This window comes from Haemaphysalis longicornis, unplaced genomic scaffold (genome assembly GCF_048455015.1).
Source record: "Haemaphysalis longicornis isolate Haplotype H1 unplaced genomic scaffold, Haemaphysalis longicornis Haplotype H1 scaffold_7, whole genome shotgun sequence".
Lineage (NCBI taxonomy): Eukaryota > Metazoa > Arthropoda > Arachnida > Ixodida > Ixodidae > Haemaphysalis > Haemaphysalis longicornis.
The window spans coordinates 11,763,433-11,783,501 of record NW_027526422.1 but is presented as its reverse complement, the minus strand read 5'-3'; the positions used below and the strand labels follow the sequence as shown (position 1 = coordinate 11,783,501).

The 20,069-nt window shown below is 48.5% G+C and overlaps 1 protein-coding gene and 1 non-coding gene across 4 annotated transcripts in view; both read left to right on the top strand.

The window, feature by feature from the left end:
• The window catches only part of Dati (zinc finger protein datilografo), a 136,386-nt gene that overhangs the window by 22,650 nt on the left and 93,667 nt on the right, over positions 1 to 20,069 (top strand). For all 3 annotated transcript variants that reach the window (XM_077675996.1, XM_077675994.1, XM_077675993.1), the window contains exons 3-4: positions 14,654 to 14,702; positions 15,786 to 15,905. In XM_077675996.1, the coding sequence (XP_077532122.1) occupies positions 14,654 to 14,702; positions 15,786 to 15,905 (169 nt within the window). The remainder of the gene's footprint in view (positions 1 to 14,653; positions 14,703 to 15,785; positions 15,906 to 20,069) is intronic.
• Trnat-ggu (transfer RNA threonine (anticodon GGU)) lies at positions 10,584 to 10,656 on the top strand. Its single transcript has one exon. It is a non-coding gene; the product is annotated as a tRNA-Thr (tRNA).

Below are 20,069 nucleotides of genomic sequence, written 5' to 3'. Positions count from 1 at the left end.
GGGGGGGGGGGGATTTTTTTTTAACAAAACATGACTAAGCTTGGCTGGCTGCTTCAATTCGGCTAAGCTTCTAATTTCTACAACAGCCTATCTACGCGATATGCTTTCAAGCGTGGAGATTATGCTGGGCTGTATCACTTCTATTCATCTGCTGAATGGTCTAGTGTTTTTGATGTTAATGATGTTGACGAACAGGTGCGACGTTTTACCGAAATCGCCAGGAGGGGCATGGAAAAGTATATCCCTTGTTATAAGCCTGTTCATTCCAAATTTCCCCACTGGTTCTCTAAAGAACTTCGAAGTTCGCTTAAACTTAAGGACAGCGCCCACAAAAAGGCCAAGCGTTCTGGGCTTGACAAGTGGAAAGCGGAGTTTAGTCGGCATCGCTCACTTTGTAAAAGCCTCTACTGGCGTGACTACCAGCTCTATATAGAGTCCTTGGAGGCTGCTGCGTCTCAGAAACCTGCTGACTTCTGGAGGTATGTACGCGGCCGTTCTAAGGCATCTAAAGAACACATTACCCTACTTAATTCCGATGGTGAACACGTTAAGGATGTTGCCACCGGCTTTGCTCAGAACTTTCACTATGTCTTTCAACTGCCTGATGCTAACGACGAACGCCTATCATTCAATAATATCTCTAATTTTAATACACCCATGTTCGATGAAAAACTTGTCAATGATAGCCTTAAATGGATGAAACCATCATTTTTCTGTGGTGCAGATAGAATTCCCGCAGCCCTCCTGAAGGCTTACGGCAACATTTGTGTGCCTGTTTTAACTTCCATTTATAATAACTGTTTACTTTTCGGCAAATTTCCTCGTGCATAGAAGATCGCTCGAATTTTTCCTATATTCAAGTCTGGTGATAAGTCAGCCGTTACTAACTATCGCCCCATCTCACTCCTTTGGGTTGCCTCAAAACTCTTTGAGTCAGCTCTACACAAAGTTGTTGCGGCCTGCGTCAAGAACGTTCTGATACCTAATCAGCATGGTTTTTTCTCGGGTCGATCGACGGTTACAAATCTTGCCAGCTTTATGGCACACGCTTCGGTTGCAGTTCGCGAAAACGGCCAGTTGGGCGTCATTTATTTTGACCTCAGTAAGGCGTTTGATGTGGTTAACCATCAAATATTAACTAACAAGCTTACTGCGTCCGGTGTAGACGCAGCCCTTGTTGCCTTGTTGTCCAACTATCTCCTTGACCGGTCATTTTACGTAGATGTAAACAACAAACAGTCTGGTGTTTACACTGCAACAAGTGGTGTACCTCAAGGTTCCGTGCTGGGTCCACTGTTTTCTATATTTATCAACGATGTGTCAACAGTCTTAACAAAATCTTCATTTCTTCTCTATGCTGATGATTTCAAACTATTTAGGCACATTAGCGGTTAAAGTTGATGCTTGGGCGAGTTGGTGTTCCATAATCTTGAATTCACAGCGCAAACAAGAAAAGAGGACTATAGGGAGAGCAGGGCACACATGCGCTGTGTGTCCTGCTCTCCCTATCGTCCTCGTTTCTTGTTTGCGCTGTGGATTCAAGATTACATTAGCGGTGTTCAGTACTGCCGTGCCCTGCAGAGTGATGTGTCGAAATTATCGGGCTGGTGCAGCAAAAACTGTCTTATTTTGAACCCTGCTAAAACGAAGGTTATCACGTACAGCCGGAAAACCCATCGTCTGCTGTTTTCCTACAGCAATGAGGGAGCTCCTCTGCAAAGGGTTGAGGAGATTAGGGACCTCGGGGTGCTTTCCGACAGTACCCTCTCATTTTCATCTCATATTTGGTTGATCACCCGTCGAGCGCTACGGAGTCTTGGAAATGTTTGTCGGATTTCAAAGTAATTCTCTTCTCCCGATCAATTTCTAATCCTACATAATACAATATGTATCTCTCAGTTATAATATGCAATTCTTCTGTTGCCGGGAATGGCATCTCCAATTCTATAGTAGTGATTCAATAGAACGTGTGCAGGAGAGGTTTTTATCCATGTTTAAGAACCACCATCACATTCACAGTCCGGGCCCTGATTCTGACTCACCCACAGTTCCTTCCATCCCTTCCTTGAACTGCAGACGTATGCTTGCAGATCTTACATTCCTTCGAAAAATTCTTCATGGCGACCTTTCTTGCGCGGACCTGCTTGACTGTTTAGAGTTTAGTGTTTCGCAAAGGCCCACCAGGTCGCATCGCCCGTTCTTGACCGCTGCGCGCAACTCAAATCATTCTCCTATGCGCAGAATACAGAATTCTTGCAACGACTTCTTTGAACGCCTTGACATCTTTCAAAGTTCCTTTCAAATTTACCGTACTGCGCTGTTGAATACAGTATGTTAAACATCTGTGATGTCTCTGTCGTTTCTTCTTTTTTTTCCCCCCTCCATTGCTGGAATTTGGTTTCTCCGCGGTTCTGTTTAACCAACTGATAGTTGCCTATTTTTGAAACTGTTTAGTATGATTTGTTCGTCTTATCATTTGTTTCTATACTGTTGTCATTGCTTTTGTCGTTTTTCTGTCAAACTTGTTGTGTGGTCTTTACAACAAGCAGAGCCCCAAAAGCATCATCTTTTTTTTATTTTTTACCTGTACCCGGGCTCCGCCTGTGTTTTATTTATGTCATTTTCACTACTTCAATTTGTGTGTGTCTTGTCGCTTGTTTGTTTCTTGAAATATGTTTCTTGTATTTTGTTTTTATGTAACTATCCGTGCACCAGCACTCAGGCCTTTGGCTGTTCCTGGGCACGTAGATAAACATGATTGATTGATTGATTGATTGATTATTATTATTATTATTATTATTATTATTATTATTATTATTCACAACACAACACACAAAACTATATGTATGGCAGAAACAATAAAGTAAAGATAGTTCTGTAACTATCTTTACTTTATTGTTTCTGCCATACATATGGTTTCGTGTGTTGTGTTTTCTTCATTTTAGTTTGTTTTTACGAATGTTTTGTATATGGTGTACCAGTACCAAGACCCTAGGGTAGTTCCTGGGCACCGAAAAAAAGGTTGATTGATTGATTGATTGATTATTATTACATATCTCTGTAGTAAGCTCATATGACTGGCCGTTGTAAAATTTCTGCTCCAGCCACGACACAAGCACCGGCTTTTAGCCACTCGACATAGACTACCCTCTTGGGCCAAGCAGTTCTCCCTTTATCGCGGGTATACCAGCCTGACAACAAGTAAGGTTCGCGGATCTCCCGGCGCTGGGCGCCTTCTTCAAAAGCAAGTCCGACCATCGGAAACGGCCTTTCCGCACAGAACCGCCGGCCGTCGCAAGCGCCAATTTCCACGCGTTTTCAAGTCCCAGGACCCACGCCGGCTTCTCCTTGAATCCGCCTCTTTTTGAACTGCTTTCCAACACTTGTGGCGACGCAGGCGCTTCCCTCGCCGGGGAAAAATGGCTTGGCGCGTTCGAGTGACCGGCCGCGAGATTAGGCTCCTTGTCGCAGCGGCCGCAAACGACGCCCGGGTTCCGCTCTCAAACGGCTCAGTCCAAGCCCCGCGGCGTCTCCTGTTGGGCCTGAGTCTTGTGCGCACAGTAGGCGTGTACGCAGAGCCACAGGCCGCTGCCGCTGCTCTATCCCGCCGTTACTGCGCCGTGGTCGCCGGGGTTTCGATAACGGGGCTGCAATTCTCGAGAACGCGTCCTTCAAGTGCACTCGCAGGCCGCGAGCGGCGTATACGCGGCGCTTGTTTTAAACAAGATAGCGTTCTTTTTTTTCCTTTATTTAATCGGAGTATCTTGTTCCCGGATGTGTAGAGGGAAGTCGATGTACGGTTAAAAGACACGCGCCAACTCCATAACCTGAAACCACGTGCATAGGGATAGTAATAACAAGCAAGCATAGCACACTGGAACAGCCTTGTAAAATCCGGTTAAACTTGGCCTCACCCCTCAGCGGTCATCCTAGCTTAGCAAGAACATTGCAAAGTTTTGCAAACATAACAAAACTTAGCAACGCCGGAAGAAACTAGGTCGACCCCTAGCTGGGCTGTTTCTTTTTCTTTTTTTTGCAACTGAACACATATTTCACACCGTTTCAACACCCTACAGAGAGCCAAGCGTGTTGCAGTCGGTAACCACCATTTTCGCGACGCGACTGTAGTGTTCTTAATTTTGAAGGTTCAAATTGGTGTTTCACGTGCCAAAGCTAGACTTGGGGCATGGGGTGCACCGCATATAGAAACGAGCGATCATTGCATACCAGCAATTATTATTATTATTTTTTTTTGCGGTTGAAAATTTCTTGCGAGTAGAGAAGTATATGAGGGGATGTCTTGTTCTTTACAGTACTATTATGCATCCAAGCATGGCCTTATTCATTGAACAGCTGAACACCTCTTCCGCACTATTTCAACACCCTAAGAAAAACCAAGGGTGTTGAAGTTGATCAACACCCTTTTTTTTCGCACAAAAAGGGATGTAGAGCTCGGAAAAGGGTGTTGAGATTCAAGAAAAAGGGTGTAAAGGCATTCCAACACCCTTTTTCCGCTTATGCTACACCCTTTTTGGCTAAAAGGGCGTAGAAAAGTTTAGTTTGTAGGCTGTCAATTCTTCCAATCACTCCGCGCCTCCTGCATTCCGGATGCACTGCAGTGTACACATTTACACCTTTACAACTCGTTTCGGATTTCAGACGCTCTCCGTGATGAAGAGGATTATGATGATCCTCATTAAATGGGCAAAAGTATGCTCGAGTACTCCTTCTTGTCCTTCTCAACGATCCACATGCATCCTGACCACGTACCCTTTGTTGTGGTACATTCGACTTGCACTCACCCACGGGTAGCATTCGCCACTACCCGGCGGGTTTGGCTTTTGTGATCCCCAAGCTTTGTATCATTATCAGGCCGACCTCTGTGGGTTTTTTTTTAGCAATAAACTTTCTCTCTCTCTCTCTCTCATGACACAAGCGGTTGTGTCGTCCAATCTCTTATTGTCTTGTTTTCGTCTGCGCTGCCCACCACGAACCTACTGCAACTCGCCCAATTCGCTGCATTATTGTAGTTCTCTCTCTCTCTCTCTCTCTCTCTCTCTCTCTCTCTCTCTCTCTCTCTCTCTCTCTCTCTCTCTCTCTCTCTCTCTCTCTCTCTCTCTCTCGCTCTCGCTCTCGCTCTCGCTCTCTGTTCTCACTATACTTTTCCTCTTCGACGACGGCTCTTGCCTGCCCTGTCCAGCGTGAACTAACCACGTCAAACGTCAGGGGCTAGTTAGTAATTACAATTGTGAGGTATAATTTCTTCGCGCGCGAGAGAGAACGGGGCAAAAGCAGTACACAGCACAAGCTCTTCCCCCGTGGACATTTTCCATCCCGTTCTCTCGTGCCCCAAGGAATCATGCCACACTAACCACGTGCCATAAACATTGCGTTGCATGTCGAGAAATAATCACATTTGTTTCTTGGTATGTGATGGCACTTAGTGAAGTCCTAGCCTCTAGAACCTGCGTGATGGTAGGCTTCTGGAAGCAGCGAAGTCTCAGTTCTTGCTGAATTCTCCTTATCGAAATGCACTTTAACTGTAAGCAGTGAACGGCTCATTTATTTTCGTGGTCTTTACGTAGGATGAACGGCCCGCTTTTAAACTTGGGGATGGCGGACATTGAAGGAACCAGGCGCTGTGGTTAGTATCAGCATGGTCCAAGCTGATCCCTGCCACGCCGCGACGAAACAAGAATCCCCGAAAGTTTAATTTCGCTGTACAGCTAAACTAGTACAGGGAAGGTCCTAAAGATGACGGACACAGCAATGCCGCTAAAAGATCAGCGCTGAGAAATTAACACACTTTTTCTTGTTCCTATTTGAAGTTTCTCTAGTAACTATTTAGTACATGAAAAACGTTTTGTTTCTTGTCTTCATACATGATTAGTTCCCGTGTCGCTGTCGCGAAAAACCAGCAACCGGGCAAAGAGCACAAGGGCAGGCTGGGAAGGGACGCACTACGTCCAAGTTTTGCAAGATGGCGACATGTGTCGCCGTCCAGGCTACGCTAACGTAGACTGTATGCAGCGTCCACTACGCTGCCTAAGACATCGTCTCTTAAGACCACGCGGTGCTCAACGCGCCCAAGTGGGCAACAACTTCAATAACACGCACTCAACAGACGGGCGCGCGTTCTCTCTGGCACCTTCGAAGTTGCGAGACAAGCGAAGAACGAGCGCGGGCAGCAGAGTGCGGTGTGAGCCGTCTGGGGGAGCGCCGAGGTGCTCCCTGACAAGAGGGAAAAACGCGCCCAAGATATCATTAAGGCAGCAACGGCAGAACGGTACGCCAGCAAGTGGCAGACTTCTTTGCGAGGGTGCTACGATCCCCCTTCCCGATCCGGATAAAAAAGAAAGGGATGCTGGGGAGGGGGCGGAGGCGCCACGGACGACTAAACACGCGGGAAAGCTTAGCGTAAAAAACAAAGACGATGTAGCGAAAGCAAACGCAGGAGGAGCGACGAACCCGGGGCACGCTACAAAAAAAAAAAAAAAAAATGACGGCCAAAAGAAAAGCGAGTGAAACGAAGAAACGGCAGGAGAAGGAAACCTGGACTCGCACAACTTGCAGAGGAAGACGCGCGCGTGCGGTCCGCGCATGCTGTTCCCGCGGGAGGCGGCAGATCTCATTAGGAGTCGTTAAAAACCCGCGCGCCTTTGTCTCAGCCGTCCTCTGTGCAGCGCCCGGAGCGAACTGCAGGGCTGCCCCGGCCGCCGCGCGTTTGTAGAGTGTGCTGGTCGCCACGTGGTCGTGCTCTGTCCTCCGGGGCTTTTGCAGAGCTTGGATGTTCCTTCCCGCTGACGCTCGGTGAAACCGAAAAAAGAACAAAAGTGAGGGAAAGGAGGAAAGGGGGCCTTACTGCCGTATACTCGCTGGCAGAGGGACGGGACCAATGTTTCGATGCCCAACCGTGGGCTCATCGCGATTATCAGCTGTTGGTGTCTCACAGCGAGACAAATACTTCTCCCTTCCAGCCGCCCCTGCCCCCGCATGGGTTCGTCTCGCACTTTCTGCCTCGCGGGATAACGGGCAATGCGATCCAAAGCAAGATCGTGTGTGCCAGCGTGCGACCAGGTACTTAATTGCAACAATAGCTGTAGTCACCAGAATGGTAGAAGCGAGCGTATGTCGTTCTCCTAAACCCAATAAAACATCTAAAATACCCAAAGGAACAATTGTACCTTTGTGGATGAGCATGTGCTTTCCGCGAGTGACCTAAATGAGCCCGAACCACATTTTGCTATGTCAATATTCTTACACCGTGCTATGTCACACCTGTTATGCCATCAATGACGTGATCAGTCACGCACGCCGAGCGAAGCTATTCCGATGGCGCTGTTGCGATGACAATGGACTCTTGCTTGTTTGTATTGTGGTGTCGGAATGCCGCATGTCACATGTCAGAATAAGTGAGAAGCCATCGAGCTCCTCGTATACATACGTGACACGTATAGACGCGTTTCATTTGATCCATTAATATAATAAAAAAAGCCTGAGTGGGCCGTGTGGTCTTGTGGTATCCAGAGTGACTAGCCATAAGCTTGGCGGGAAGGCGCACGCGGCGAGAAGCCGTCAGAAAAAAAATGCCGCGTATCTGCTTGCTTCACTGCAAGCGTCGTGGAGAGACGGTGTCTTCCGCCGCTCCTGCCCTGAAAATGCCTCTCTTCCCTCTCCGCCCTCCTCTCTCGCTCCTCTCATGATGGACGCTGCGGAGGTTTGTTCAGTGCAACTCAATTGTCCCGCCTTCTCACTGCCCGCGCGATCTGCAGGGACAGCGTGGATTCTTTCCTTTATCTTTTGCTTTTGTTCTCCATAGAGCAGTAGTAGTAGAGAACCTTTAGTGGAAAGCAGCAGCACGTGCTTAATTGCACTTATGTTCCGTCCCTGGAACCATTTTGACAGGCTGTATTTTAAAGCGAAGCTTTTTATGTCTCTCTGGTGGCGTCTGCAGTCGCCCTCAGAACTCACAGCGGGAAAGCCAACTTCCACCTGTAAAGCATACTCTGCCCCAAATATACTCTTTCACAGGGGAAGCATGGTTTAGGTTTTCGTATCAACAGAGGTATCCCTTACGAGAGAGCTTCGCGTTCAACCATCGCCGTCGTTAGACGGTGGGATGCATTTTTTTAAAGACGATAGTCTTTCTTGGGCTACTTAAACCCAGAAATTTTGGTCTGTCTGTATGTCTGTGTGTCTGTATGTCTGTCCGTCTGTCTGTCTGTGACTCGATTCAGCCACCCGGCCAAAGCAAAAGAATGCCTGCGCAATAGTCTTATATAGTCATAGCTAAATCTACCCGTCTTGGTCCGGTGTAATGTTCATACTTGTCAACATTGTTGAAGAAGAACAAGACATTACGCAAATATGAGACAACAAATCAATACAGAAGTGATATTTGCAGTGTTCCTTTATAAAAAAATCAAACATGCTTGACTTTTGCGAAATTAAATACTTTATCAACTGCAGAAAAAGAATTCACTCCGCCGTCGCCTGCTGTCGCCCGCGCCACTATAGCTTCTGGCGCCATTTTAAGAAATCAACCGGCAACAGTTACGCAAGGTTCCACTAGATAGTTTTTACGCTCTTCTTGCAACGCACGTGGAGTAGGGAAACGCGGTTCTATAAACGTTGAAGTAGGGTGCCTCGATTAACGCGCGTCTTCGCCGTACGGCAGCGTTCGCATCGAGACACCCGGTTTGGAGCAGTGGAACGCGGGAAATTTAAAATGATTTAAGCAAACATTTGGCGTCTTCACCTTGGGAGGAGCGCGACGCAAGAGGAACAACATGAGAGGTGAGCGGTAAAGCGAAGGGAGGCATTTACTTCGCAAAAGCCGATAAAGACTATCGTCTTTTGACGTCATTTGCAATGAAAGGAGCAGATACGCGGCCAATTTTTTTTCATTTGCTATCGTAAAAACCAGCACAACGTATTTATTAGTTTTCAAGTATTTGGGTACTCTCTGTTATCGACTTACATTTTACCTCAAGTGTTCCAGAGGTTTCCTTTGTGCTAAACAATGTGGACGGGGGGTGGGCGATTGGTCAACTAACCTTCCGATTAATCGATTAATGCTTTAATCGTGATTATTTTTTTTTTCAATCGGTTAATCGGTTGAAGTGTAGTGCGCCACGGGAGCAAGGCCTGCCGTCTTCAACCCTGAGTGCGACTCGTCGTTTTTTCTTTGCGTTTTTTACGTTCCACGTACCAGGCTTCTCCTTTGCATCAGCGGCCGCCACCCTGAACTGCCACGTTGCTTTTGTCCAGATCGTCGCTGTCAGTTTGAACGATCTATTGAAGTCGCGTCCGCAGGCGAAGGGAGAACTCCGTGCTGTTCACGCCGCGCAGCTCTGAGCAGAAAATGCTCTTTGTGGGTTCGTTTAACCGAAACAACATGCTTCCGCCTCGCGGAACGCCCCCAGCAGAAGCGATCGGTGGCGGCTGTTTGAAGAATTTACACTCTCAAAGTCATTAAGCAGATTGTACAGCCCCATTGTACGCTGGCCAACGAACCCTGCGTCCCAAGATGTTTTGCCAAAAAGACGGCCTGTCTCGTCTGCCACCGTCCTCGTCTTTTTTGCTCTAAGCCTCCCATTCGACAGATATCGCCGCGAACATGTGTGGGAAAGGCTTTTTCAGCTGGAAGTTAAATCGATCGTCCGCAACGCCCACTGAAAATACTCCCAGAAAAAAGCGAAAGTGCCATTTTGTGGCGAAAAATCAAGAACAAAGCACACCTTGCCAGGTGCCGTTATACCGCTCTATGGCAGAAGTAGCCGACGACGATCTGGATCCCTTGGAATGGTGGAGGGTGCAGAGCTCCCTCCTTCCAAAACTAGCACCCGTTATCATTAATTGTATAAAACAATTTGTACTAACTAAATATCGACAGCTTGAAAATAAAACCAACCATCAGAAAAAAACTGAACATTTTTTGTCTTTGAAGCATAATTCATTTAAATGAACACATACGATTAATCGATTAATTAACCGATCAAAGGCATCTGATTAATCGGATTAAAATTTTTGATCGACGCCCAGCCCTAATGTGGACACGTATGACCGATGCCACTTGTTTTAGTAAATTGGAACGAATTTAAAATCTTTCGAAGCTACACCTGGTCAATGGATTAATTTAGGGCTCTTGATTATTTTGACCACCTGGGGATGTCCAACGTGAGCAGTGTGGAACGGTTCTGCTAGCGCATATACTTCACAGTTTACAACTTTTGGGAAATACGGCTGAATCGAGTGACAGACAGACAGGGCAAAATTTTCGCGTTTCGGTAGTCGTAGAAGCCTTAAAAAGAACGAGGGAACCAGGCCGAAAGCACACCACGCAGCACACCATGCATTGCGATGGCCTCTGTTCTGGCAGTCCTGGTGCCATAAGAAGCTTAAGAGGGTTCAACGCTGGTCGACCACTCTCGACATGTCGTAGACACTCGAGTCACGGCCCGGGGGTTCAAAAGAAGGTCCCCTTCACCCCGAGAAGTCAGACTGGCGCTAGCTACCACCCCCAAGCACAGGAAAAATTACATTGACATAAATACCCAAGAAAGTGGAGGGGAAAAATAGCCCCGCCGGTAGCGTAGTGGTTATCGCACCAGACCGGTATTCTGGAGGTCGTGGGTTCGAATCCCACCTGGCGGGCATTTTTCCTCCACTTTCTTTCTTTCCAAATTCTTTATCTGTTTCTATGACCTACATTATCCTCCCCTTTGCTTTCCGGGGTTTTCTTGACTGCCAAACTTTATTTTTGTCTTTTATATATCATGAAGTTCATGAAGTTCGTGAAGCGATCATGAAGTTCGATGGGCCAGTGTAAAAATAGTGAAAGAAGTCGACTGACACAAAAACGGGAAACGTGTCAGTCGACTTCTAAATATATAATTTTGTTTCCATACACGCCTACTGGCATTCACTGATGATGATGATGATGATGATTGCTATTGGTTTCACCTTTGTAACGGGGTGATGACGTGTAATCTTACCAAAAAGGGCTAATATACCTATGTTTTATTCTCTTGGTTTAATGCTAGCGCTGCTTAGGGCAGGCGCGAAAAACTTATTAGTCACAAAATACTTTTTTTTCCCCTGTTACAGGTGGTAGCTGTCCTAGGCAATACTCACATCTCTGCTTTTCGTCCACCAGCATTCTAATCTTCTTTTCGTCGTTTCGACAGCCTTGAAGTTAACTTCCTCTGTGCTACCCTTAAATCCTAGGGCTTCTCCCTTTGCAATTTCTGTCCAACGCCCGGCACCCTGTACCACCAGGTATGGGAGTGCCAACAAACTCCAAACCTACCCCCAATCCCTGTCCCAACTTTTGAGCAGTGGATGGCTCGTCTGGTCGATCCGGACCTTGGGCACCAGCAAGAACTGGTCAAGAGGGCCCGGACGGCAAGTCGGAGCCTGGGTATCCCGGAATAAGGATGCCCTCCACCGGGCGAGTGCCCTGCCATCAGCACTTACGCTCAATAAATGTTTATTCTCCTCTCCTCCTCCCTCATGTATATCTGGATGGATACCCTCGCATTCTAACACTATGTGCCGCATGTTTGTTTCTTTTCCGCAGACCACGCATACCCCATCATTTTGTGCATACTTCCCCACAAAGCTCTTATTTCGCAAGCAACCCGCTCTAGCCTCAAGAAGCAAAGCACTGCCCTGGGAATTATCGTAGAAATTTGCCTTTCTGATGTACAATTTCTCAGCCCCGTTAATCTCTAACGACGTTTTAGCTTCCATTTTTTCACTTCATTTATTGGTTTCTATCTGCCTTGCTTCTTTTTTGGTTACCTTCCACTGTTCTTTCCATACTTGCTTTACGCGCGTTTGGCTTTGTTGCACAACACTTGTGTTGCGCAAAAAAGCCAACTTTACGGGCAAGTGGAGCCTAAAGAGCTTACGCGAAAAAGAATTTTGTACGTTCGGTAAGCTCGAATACTCCAAAATGTAACCACGTAGGGGAAATTGACTCGAATGACGACCATTACTCGAGTAGTATTTGAGGCTTCAAGCACAGTGCCGCTTACTACCGATTTCCTGACGCGCAGCCGCTCCCGTTCAACGCGTTCAACTGCTCCTTGCAAAGCAGGTAGCGTCATCTGGAAAGCAGGGCCGGAAACGTAGAGTGGCTCCCTTCGCCTATTACGAGAGCGCTCTTTTTGAAGCTCGACTTGTGGAGCCCCACTCCACGAAGGAAGTGCATATCGTAAAGGCTGTCTTGCACCAAGCGTCACACCATGCTCTATAGTGTTTTTATTGCATTCTTCAAGTTTTATTTGCTTTATTGTTTAGGTGTGCTTTAATGCTGCTCCTAGTCCAAAGTCATAATATAGTAACCTATAATGGTTACTACTCTTCCAAACGGCGGCCTCTGCCCAGCGCAGATTTAAGGGCAATCGTAGCCGCGAATTTCTTAACCAACAACGCTGGGTCCATGAATAGTCTAGTACCTTGTGTTTATTGGGAATTTCAAGACGGCGGGATACCGGAACTTTCGTTTCTTCTTATTGTCGTAACCAACCCGTGCGTCCAGATATGTACCTCCACATTTTCCTCTCAACCCAGCGCGTAACAGTTGTAATATGGCGCAGTTCAAAAGCTTTCTCGATTGAACCCGAAGCCGCACTGCTTAAACCTGGTCTAGTTGTGCTTACCTCCAATGTTACAGCATAGAAGAGCTCATGCTGTTCCTGTCGGCTAGCGAATAAGGCGACATGGCTGATAGCAGTCCCGTAATCATTGTGGGGTTGCGAATTCTGGAGGTTATGAGTGAACGCATCCGGTACCTCAAACGCCATGTTGGTCGATTCGGATAAAGGGCAACTAACATCGGCAACGACATGATGTCGCCCTGGCGACTTCCCAAAGAATGCACGCTGAAAGAATAGCATAAATAACAATAACGCCAATTCTTGCTTCAAACTTGAAACTCGAAACAAGGGAAACTGATGAAAGAGAGGGGCCTGATCCACCACTTTCTTGCACTGCCCATATGAAGTCACACGAATAAGCCTGTGTGAATACGGTTGCCAGTTAAGGCTAACGCCAATCAAAATGGTCGCGTTCGATCGCGTCGTTTGAATAAAGCACCGAGTTAACACTGTGATTGCTCTGGTTTTAGTACCTCACTGACGACGTCACTGGTGACGATGCGTAACGGTAAACTTGAAAGTTGGTCAATGTTAGTAATATTTGTGCGGGGAGAGCGGGAAGGGGTACGATGTCAATGGGAACCGGAACGGAGGTGAAATAGCTATCAATGTCTAGTTCCTTCAAAGATGTGTGTTGCCTTCTTTGTCCCTTTAAAAAGCTTGTCCTAACGGTGAATCATCCAGAAGGCAGCGTGGAAATGGCCTTCTTGGCATCTGCTAGAGCCGCCATGCCTAAGGAGATTTACGTTTTGGAATGCTCAAAAGCGTACGCCTCTTAGAGCAAGTGTGGCGCCTTTAAGAGCGAGAAGGTCGCTCGGAATAAACCATCGTGGGGTCTGCCCGCGGCGCGGCTGGGGGTTGCAAGCAGCCCAGACCCAATCCTTGGCCGCATGCGTGCCCGTGTCAACCTTCTCATTTCGTTTGTTTCCCTTTCGTAATTCATTCGCCCTCCCTTCCTCCTCCTCCTCCTCCTCCTTTTTTTCTTTTTTCCAAGCGGGGAGTGCCAATTTTTTCGCACCCCCCGTGCCCTGTGGGGCTCCTGCTTGTTGTGCCCGCAGCGCGCGGGTCGAATTTTTCCTCTCCTGCGGCTAATTAGAGGAGGCTTTAATTAAAGGGCAGAAGAGATTAACACCGGGAAGGAAGGGAGTTTTTTGCGCCCGTCTTTTTTATGCACCGTCGTCTCGTGGAGGCGATCCCCTCTCGCGTGCCGCCCGGCGCACAATGCCGCGCGGCGGCGGCTTCTCGACCGGGGTTGGTGGGGAGCGGGGTTTTTCCCTCTGGGCGCGTCGCTGACTCAGCCGGCCTTGTTTTCGCTCTCGTTTCATTTGCGGCGATCGTCAAGGAAGCAACGAGCGGTATAACGATACCGCATCTGGCTTTGCTCGAGCGTACAAGAAAACAGCGGCAAGACACACAGTGACAGATTAACGGACAAACATGTAATGGGGTTTTTCTTCTTCTTGCACCGTTTGTTCCCGCGGCAGAGGTGAGCTCGGCCGCGCGCGTTGAATTCTTCGAGACCGGTTCATTTGTTTGGGCGTCTTCCCCTCCAACCCTTCGCTGCCCCTGGTGCATTTGCGGCTGGCAGCGAGGGCTTTGGGCTTCCTGCTGTCAGCCGCGGATGCGAGGCTGCCTGGCTAGCGCAGAACAACTTCGTGCTCTCCGAAAGACCGCGCGTGGAAATCGCTCTCTGATCGGTTCAGGCTAGCTCACAGGTGCGTTGCGTCATCGCGACAAGGGCTTCCTCTTCCTACCTTTCCGCCTACGTCTCAAAGGGATGCCGCACAATGACTGAAAAAAGAAACTGCAGCCTTGAGAATAAGTAAATACATCATCAAACAAGCAAGGAGAGTCAAACTTCCAGGCAATAACCGGTAAAGGAAATAGACACCGAATTTGCAAAAAAAAAAAAAAAAAAAAAGACGTGAGCAGGAAATTTCAAATTCTAATTTAATGTCCTCCTGTTTTTGTTTTGTTTTTCTTTGCAGACCAAGCTGAATGGCTCAGAGACGCATGGGAGCCCGCCCCTGCACAAAGGTACGCACCCGTTGACGTTTGTTGCCGCTGAGGTGCGCCGCAGAACACCGTGATGCAGATTAGACCTCCGGACGAAGATTTCTCGGCTTTTTCTGTCCTTCGCAAGTCGTAATTGCCTGTGGAAAGATACTTGCTGTTACGGCTACTGGTCATCCTAACGCGCATAATTTAGGTAAAGATGGCAGCCGTGAGTGGCCGGTGCGAGTCTGGTGGCATGAAGAATTTTGCTTCGCTTCTTCAATGAAGCATTGTACAATTTTGTCTTGAATGACTGCAGCGTACATGCTTTCGGCTGACAGGTACGTTTTGGACTCCGCAGCGCAGCTTGGTCCCATCTCTGCTGTAAACTTTGCGTGTGGCGTTAGCTACGTGCACAGTAGCGTCGAACTTGCGGTGCCGCAGCCTTCACCCGCAGCGCGACGCGACGCCGCTGGCGGCCGTCGGCAGGGCGGCACGGCAAGTTCGACGCTAGTGTGCACGCAGCTATGCTCCGCTGGACGGGCGGCACATTTCGCAGCCAGCGCTACATTATGCGGATCACTCGTTCCACTCAGCGTGCGCTCTCTCTTCTCTGTGAAGACTTTGTAGAATAGTTGGCGAGATGCTCTGCGCTGATATGAGCAACATAGCTGAACCAAGTTGGAAGCGCTACCTCCGCTTCACTGAAACTTCCTGCGTGGAAGGAAATTATCAATTGTTGCAGAGAAAACGGTATGGGAATGCTTTTGAAAGAGAATAAGGAAGAAAATAAGGCGGGCAGGGATCAGTGGAAGAATGAGTAGAAAATCCAATGCAGAACGTGAGAATAATGAAACGGCAATGCAGGACAAGATGCGGAGTCCCAAAAGTTAGCAGTGATCTTGGCATTATTCTGGTAAATTCATCGTTAAACTAACGTACACTATGAATAAACGCCGTGTCATAGATGTACAGACAATGAGACAAATATACGACTTTATTACGCGAAAGATGCGAAGCTTGGTCCCCCCCCCCCCCCCCGAGGAGTTGCGAGCTATCGCGCAATTGCCGTTTTCGTGATCACCGACAGCCGGCCAGTGATGCCCTTGACTTGGTTGCGCGCAGAACCTGCGTCGCTGTACCCGGCGCCCCCGCCACGGAGCCTGCTGTCGGTCAAGTCCCCGGCGGTGGCCGACGCGGCCAACACGCAGGGCTTCCACCGATGGACCACGGCCCCGACTTCAGGTGAGTCGAGCGAGCCCAGCGCTCATAGCTGAGGGCGGGGCCTGTATGACCTCTCAGGGGCGAGAGACACCCACCGGCTGCACATGCGAGTGGCCAACCTGTAGCAGAGTTTTATAATGCGTACCTCAGGGAAATCTGCCGCCAGTGTTAGAGCCTCCCTTCAACGAGCTAGCCGTCACGTACTGCGGACAAGCGTCGCGTCATTACTTGGCATGGCTCGCCAACAAGCGCAAAAGCTGCCCGTGGCTGCGTAAACCGTATTAAGTGCATAGCACTTACGGGGACCGGCTTGTCGTCGTAGCTCGGTCGCTGTTACGCTATCTAGCCACCGCACTCACGCGGCGTGGCGGCGTAAGGGACCCAGGCAGTGCCCCGAAGCGGCGCCAGAGGCTTCGAAAATGTCCGTCGATGCAGCATTCCGGCCAAGAGTCAACGGCATACATACCTTTACTAGCGGTCAATGTAGTCATAAACCGTCATATAGCGGTTTATATATAGTTCGAAACTCATGAACCGCTGGCGCTCTTCATACATCTCTCCATTATTTAGCGCAAAGAAAAGTGCAGGTACATTTGAGGCAAAATCTGTGGAATTAACCGGCAGCCCCCGCGTCCATTTAGTTAGCAACGCGTGTTGGGTTTTTTCGCTTACGGTAGTGGCCGCAGAACAGAAAAAACGACGACGTTCAAAACTTCGCCGTAAGGCCCAGGGCCGTACCCAGAAATTTTTTTCGGGGGGGTTATGAATTTTCGGAAGGGGGTAGTTTTGCTGAAAGCAACAGTAAGTATTGTTTACGTGCTGCCTGGAAAAGATTTCGGGAAGGGTTCGAACCCCCAAACCCCCCCTCTGGGTACGGCCCTGGTAAGGCCCCAAACAGCATTTGCTTCTCAGAGCTGCGCGGCGTGAACAGCACGGCGTTCCCCCTTCGCCTGCGGAACTGACAGCGACGATCTGGACAAAGGCAACGCGGTAGTTGAGGGTGGCAGCCGCTAATGGAAAGAAGGCTAGTACGTGGGACGTAAAAAACGCAAAAAAAAAAAAAACGCCGAGTCGCACGTAGGGTTGAAGACAGCAGGCCTTTCTCCCGTGGCGCCCTACACTTCAACCGATTAACCGACTAAAAAATTAATTGCGACTAAAGCATTGATTAATCGGAAGGTTAATCGACCAATCGCCCACTCCTAATAAAAAACCCTTCGGTAACTCGCTCAACGCCATTGCAGCCGTAGTGGACATTTATTAAACAAAAGAAATGCGCTAAAAATACTGAAAAGCTTTCAAATATCGCGCTACACGACGTCACAGTGACGCAATAGAGGGAGGACTAAAAATGTATTTATCAGTACGTTGGAACTACTTATCGCACAGTCATGTTTCCTGGTGGCGGTAGGTATTTAATTACCTGGCGGGAAAGTTGCTGGTGAGTTTTAACCGTTTTCCTTAATATCTATAGACTATTTGCTTGAGGCACGCGATAAAATTGGTACCACAGCTAAGTAGTCTTTTTCGTCAACCAAATTTTTTATTTGTGTTCGTGGTCTCTCTAATTCATCACGCACAGGTAAAAAGAAGGAAGAAAACGACTACTAATTACTTCGTTGAAAGCATTCGCGGATAGAATGCGACGACAGGTGACGGATGCATTGGTAGACCAGAATCGCTCTAATCTATCTGTGCTGCTAGTGTGGTACATTTCTTGCTGAAAAGCAGCTCGAACATTGACCAAAAAGAAAACGAAAACGGAAGACAAGAAAAACAGGACACGCCACATTCGTACACGCACGCAGCGGTTGCTTAATGACGTGAGGAGCGGGTGACGTGCCGCTGTTCCTGTCGGGGAGAGGCGTCATAATTCCTCTCGCAACTGCGCTGAATGACACCTCACTGTTGTTCCTCACGGGAGGGAAAGCGTTGGTGGTTATGTTTTCAGGAGGGACAACGAGGCGTGCCGTATACGTATCTACTTCACTGGCTACTTATCCGCCACTGCGGGACCCCGCACTTCCTCGCAGCACTCCTCACGTAAAAAAAAAAAAAAAAAAAAAAAAAAAAGAAAGCAGGGGCTTAGCTCGGCTATGCAGGATATACGTAGCGTGAGCTAAGGTTCAGCTGGTTATCCTTAGCATTCCTGGTTGTCTAGGATTAGCTTGATCATCATGCTTACTGCTGCTTCAATGACACACACACACGGTATACGCATTATGTGACACATGCATATTTATCAAGCGGCTCCGGCGCAGCGTCACCAATCGCCCCAGTGCTAAGCTGGTTCCACAGGCGCACGCCGGTTTTGCTGCGACGCACGATCCATCGGTCCCGCACCCGGCCACCCCTCGCATGATCATCAAGTGGACCGGGCCGCCACGTGCGGAACGGAGGTCGGCGAAGACGCTGGGCGCGTGGGGTGTGTGAGAGACGCCGGGAAGCGAGCAACGTTCTGTGCGCCGTGTGACGTCACTGCTCCTCGCGCATGCGGAGCACGGCTCTCCAGGAGCCACGCAAAGCTCAACCTCGGCCAGTGTAGCTCACGCTACAAAAGTAACGGGAAGAGTACTAGCCCTGCCTCTTGCAAGGGGAATGTGATCGCGATTGCGATAATGCATCTCCTCGCTGCGTGAAGAGCGGGTCATTCTTCGTAGTGAGAGGTGGCTTATTATGGCGGTGTTGACGACGATGCAACTTGACAAACAGGCATACGTCCTTCGTTCTAGGGTTTTGCGCAATTCGGTTTCGTTCAGTAATATCCCCCTCCACCCTTTCCCCTTTCGCGAAAAATAATTGTGGAAGAAGGTGTTGAGCCATATTTTCATCCGAAAATTTTCTATTAACCAAAATATTTAGGATCGAGCAGTCTCCCTTTCCAAACACAATAGTAATAAAGAGGTTAAGCCGTATTTTCCCCCGAATACTTTCATTAACCACAATATTTATGATAACGAAGTCCACCCTTCGCAATACATATTTGCAAAAATTCGGTTAAGTGGTATTTCGCACGGAATATCTGTAATTAACCAAAATATTTGTAATAATAAAATGGGGCCAGACAAATTTCTCCCGAAAAGAGCAAATGGGCACGAGCCACAATGCCCAGAAGTAACGGTGAATCAAGACGAAAAATGTTAACGCGGGAATCATCTAACCATTGAAGAGTTCCGCTTTACAGCGGCGACAGCCTACAGAAACTTCGTTGAAAGTGCGTTTAGCCTGTAGATGCTTGAGAAGAATTGGCATAATTGCTAAAATGCAACTTAAAGCATGACTTGGACCTAGGCGTCTCCCACCGGTCTTGGGCAAGTCCCCCATTCCCGTTAACCTCAGCTACAAAGTGAAGCAAGTCCCATTCGTAACGTGACTACTTGTACAATATGCGTGAAGAGATTGTGCGAAACCGACAACTTAATTTTCACACTGTTAGCTGCTATTTTGCTGTTATTTATGCGGAAGGTTTCTTGCTTGCTCTCCTTAAGCCTACGAAAAAAAAAAAAAGCATGCACCCCTCCGTCTGACGACGACGATGGTTGAACGCCAAGCTTTCTGGTGACGGATTCTTTGGTTGGCCACTCGTATACCCTGCGAGTATGTGTTAGCTCTGGAGGTACGCAGCACGTTTCTAGAATACCCCCCCCCCCCCCCTCTCCCCCAGCAACTCTCGGGTATGCACTCCGTAGGCCTAACGTTATGGTTTAGGGTGCACCTGACGACATGCAGGTTACACCTTCTTGTCGACCGATGACGTGCGCACAGCAACCCACGCCCCGCCTCTCTTGGGCTGCGTCGCCCCTGATCGTCTGCTTTCAGCCCATCGGGGCCCGCTCGAAACGGACACTTTGAAGCGGACAGGAAATGGACGAAGCTGATAATTGTTCGTTGAACACGTTTGTCAACACACACATTTCGTCCGGCGCTGCTTCTCGGACGCCAACAGTCAGCTGCCAGCATTTTGCTCGTCGCGTGCGGGTCTGCGCGGGGAAAGGCGACAGGATCTTTCCTCGACGCTGCTCCTGGCACTTCGCCATCGCCAGCCGTTTGGTGTCCGCGGCAATCAACACTCCGTTAGTAATGCCGGCAGCACGCGAGTTGCCATAAAAGTGTTTTAATGGAAGTTCGTTGCTGTCTCCTGTCGGGAGAGGATGATAGGAGTAACGCTTAGGGATAGGAAAACGA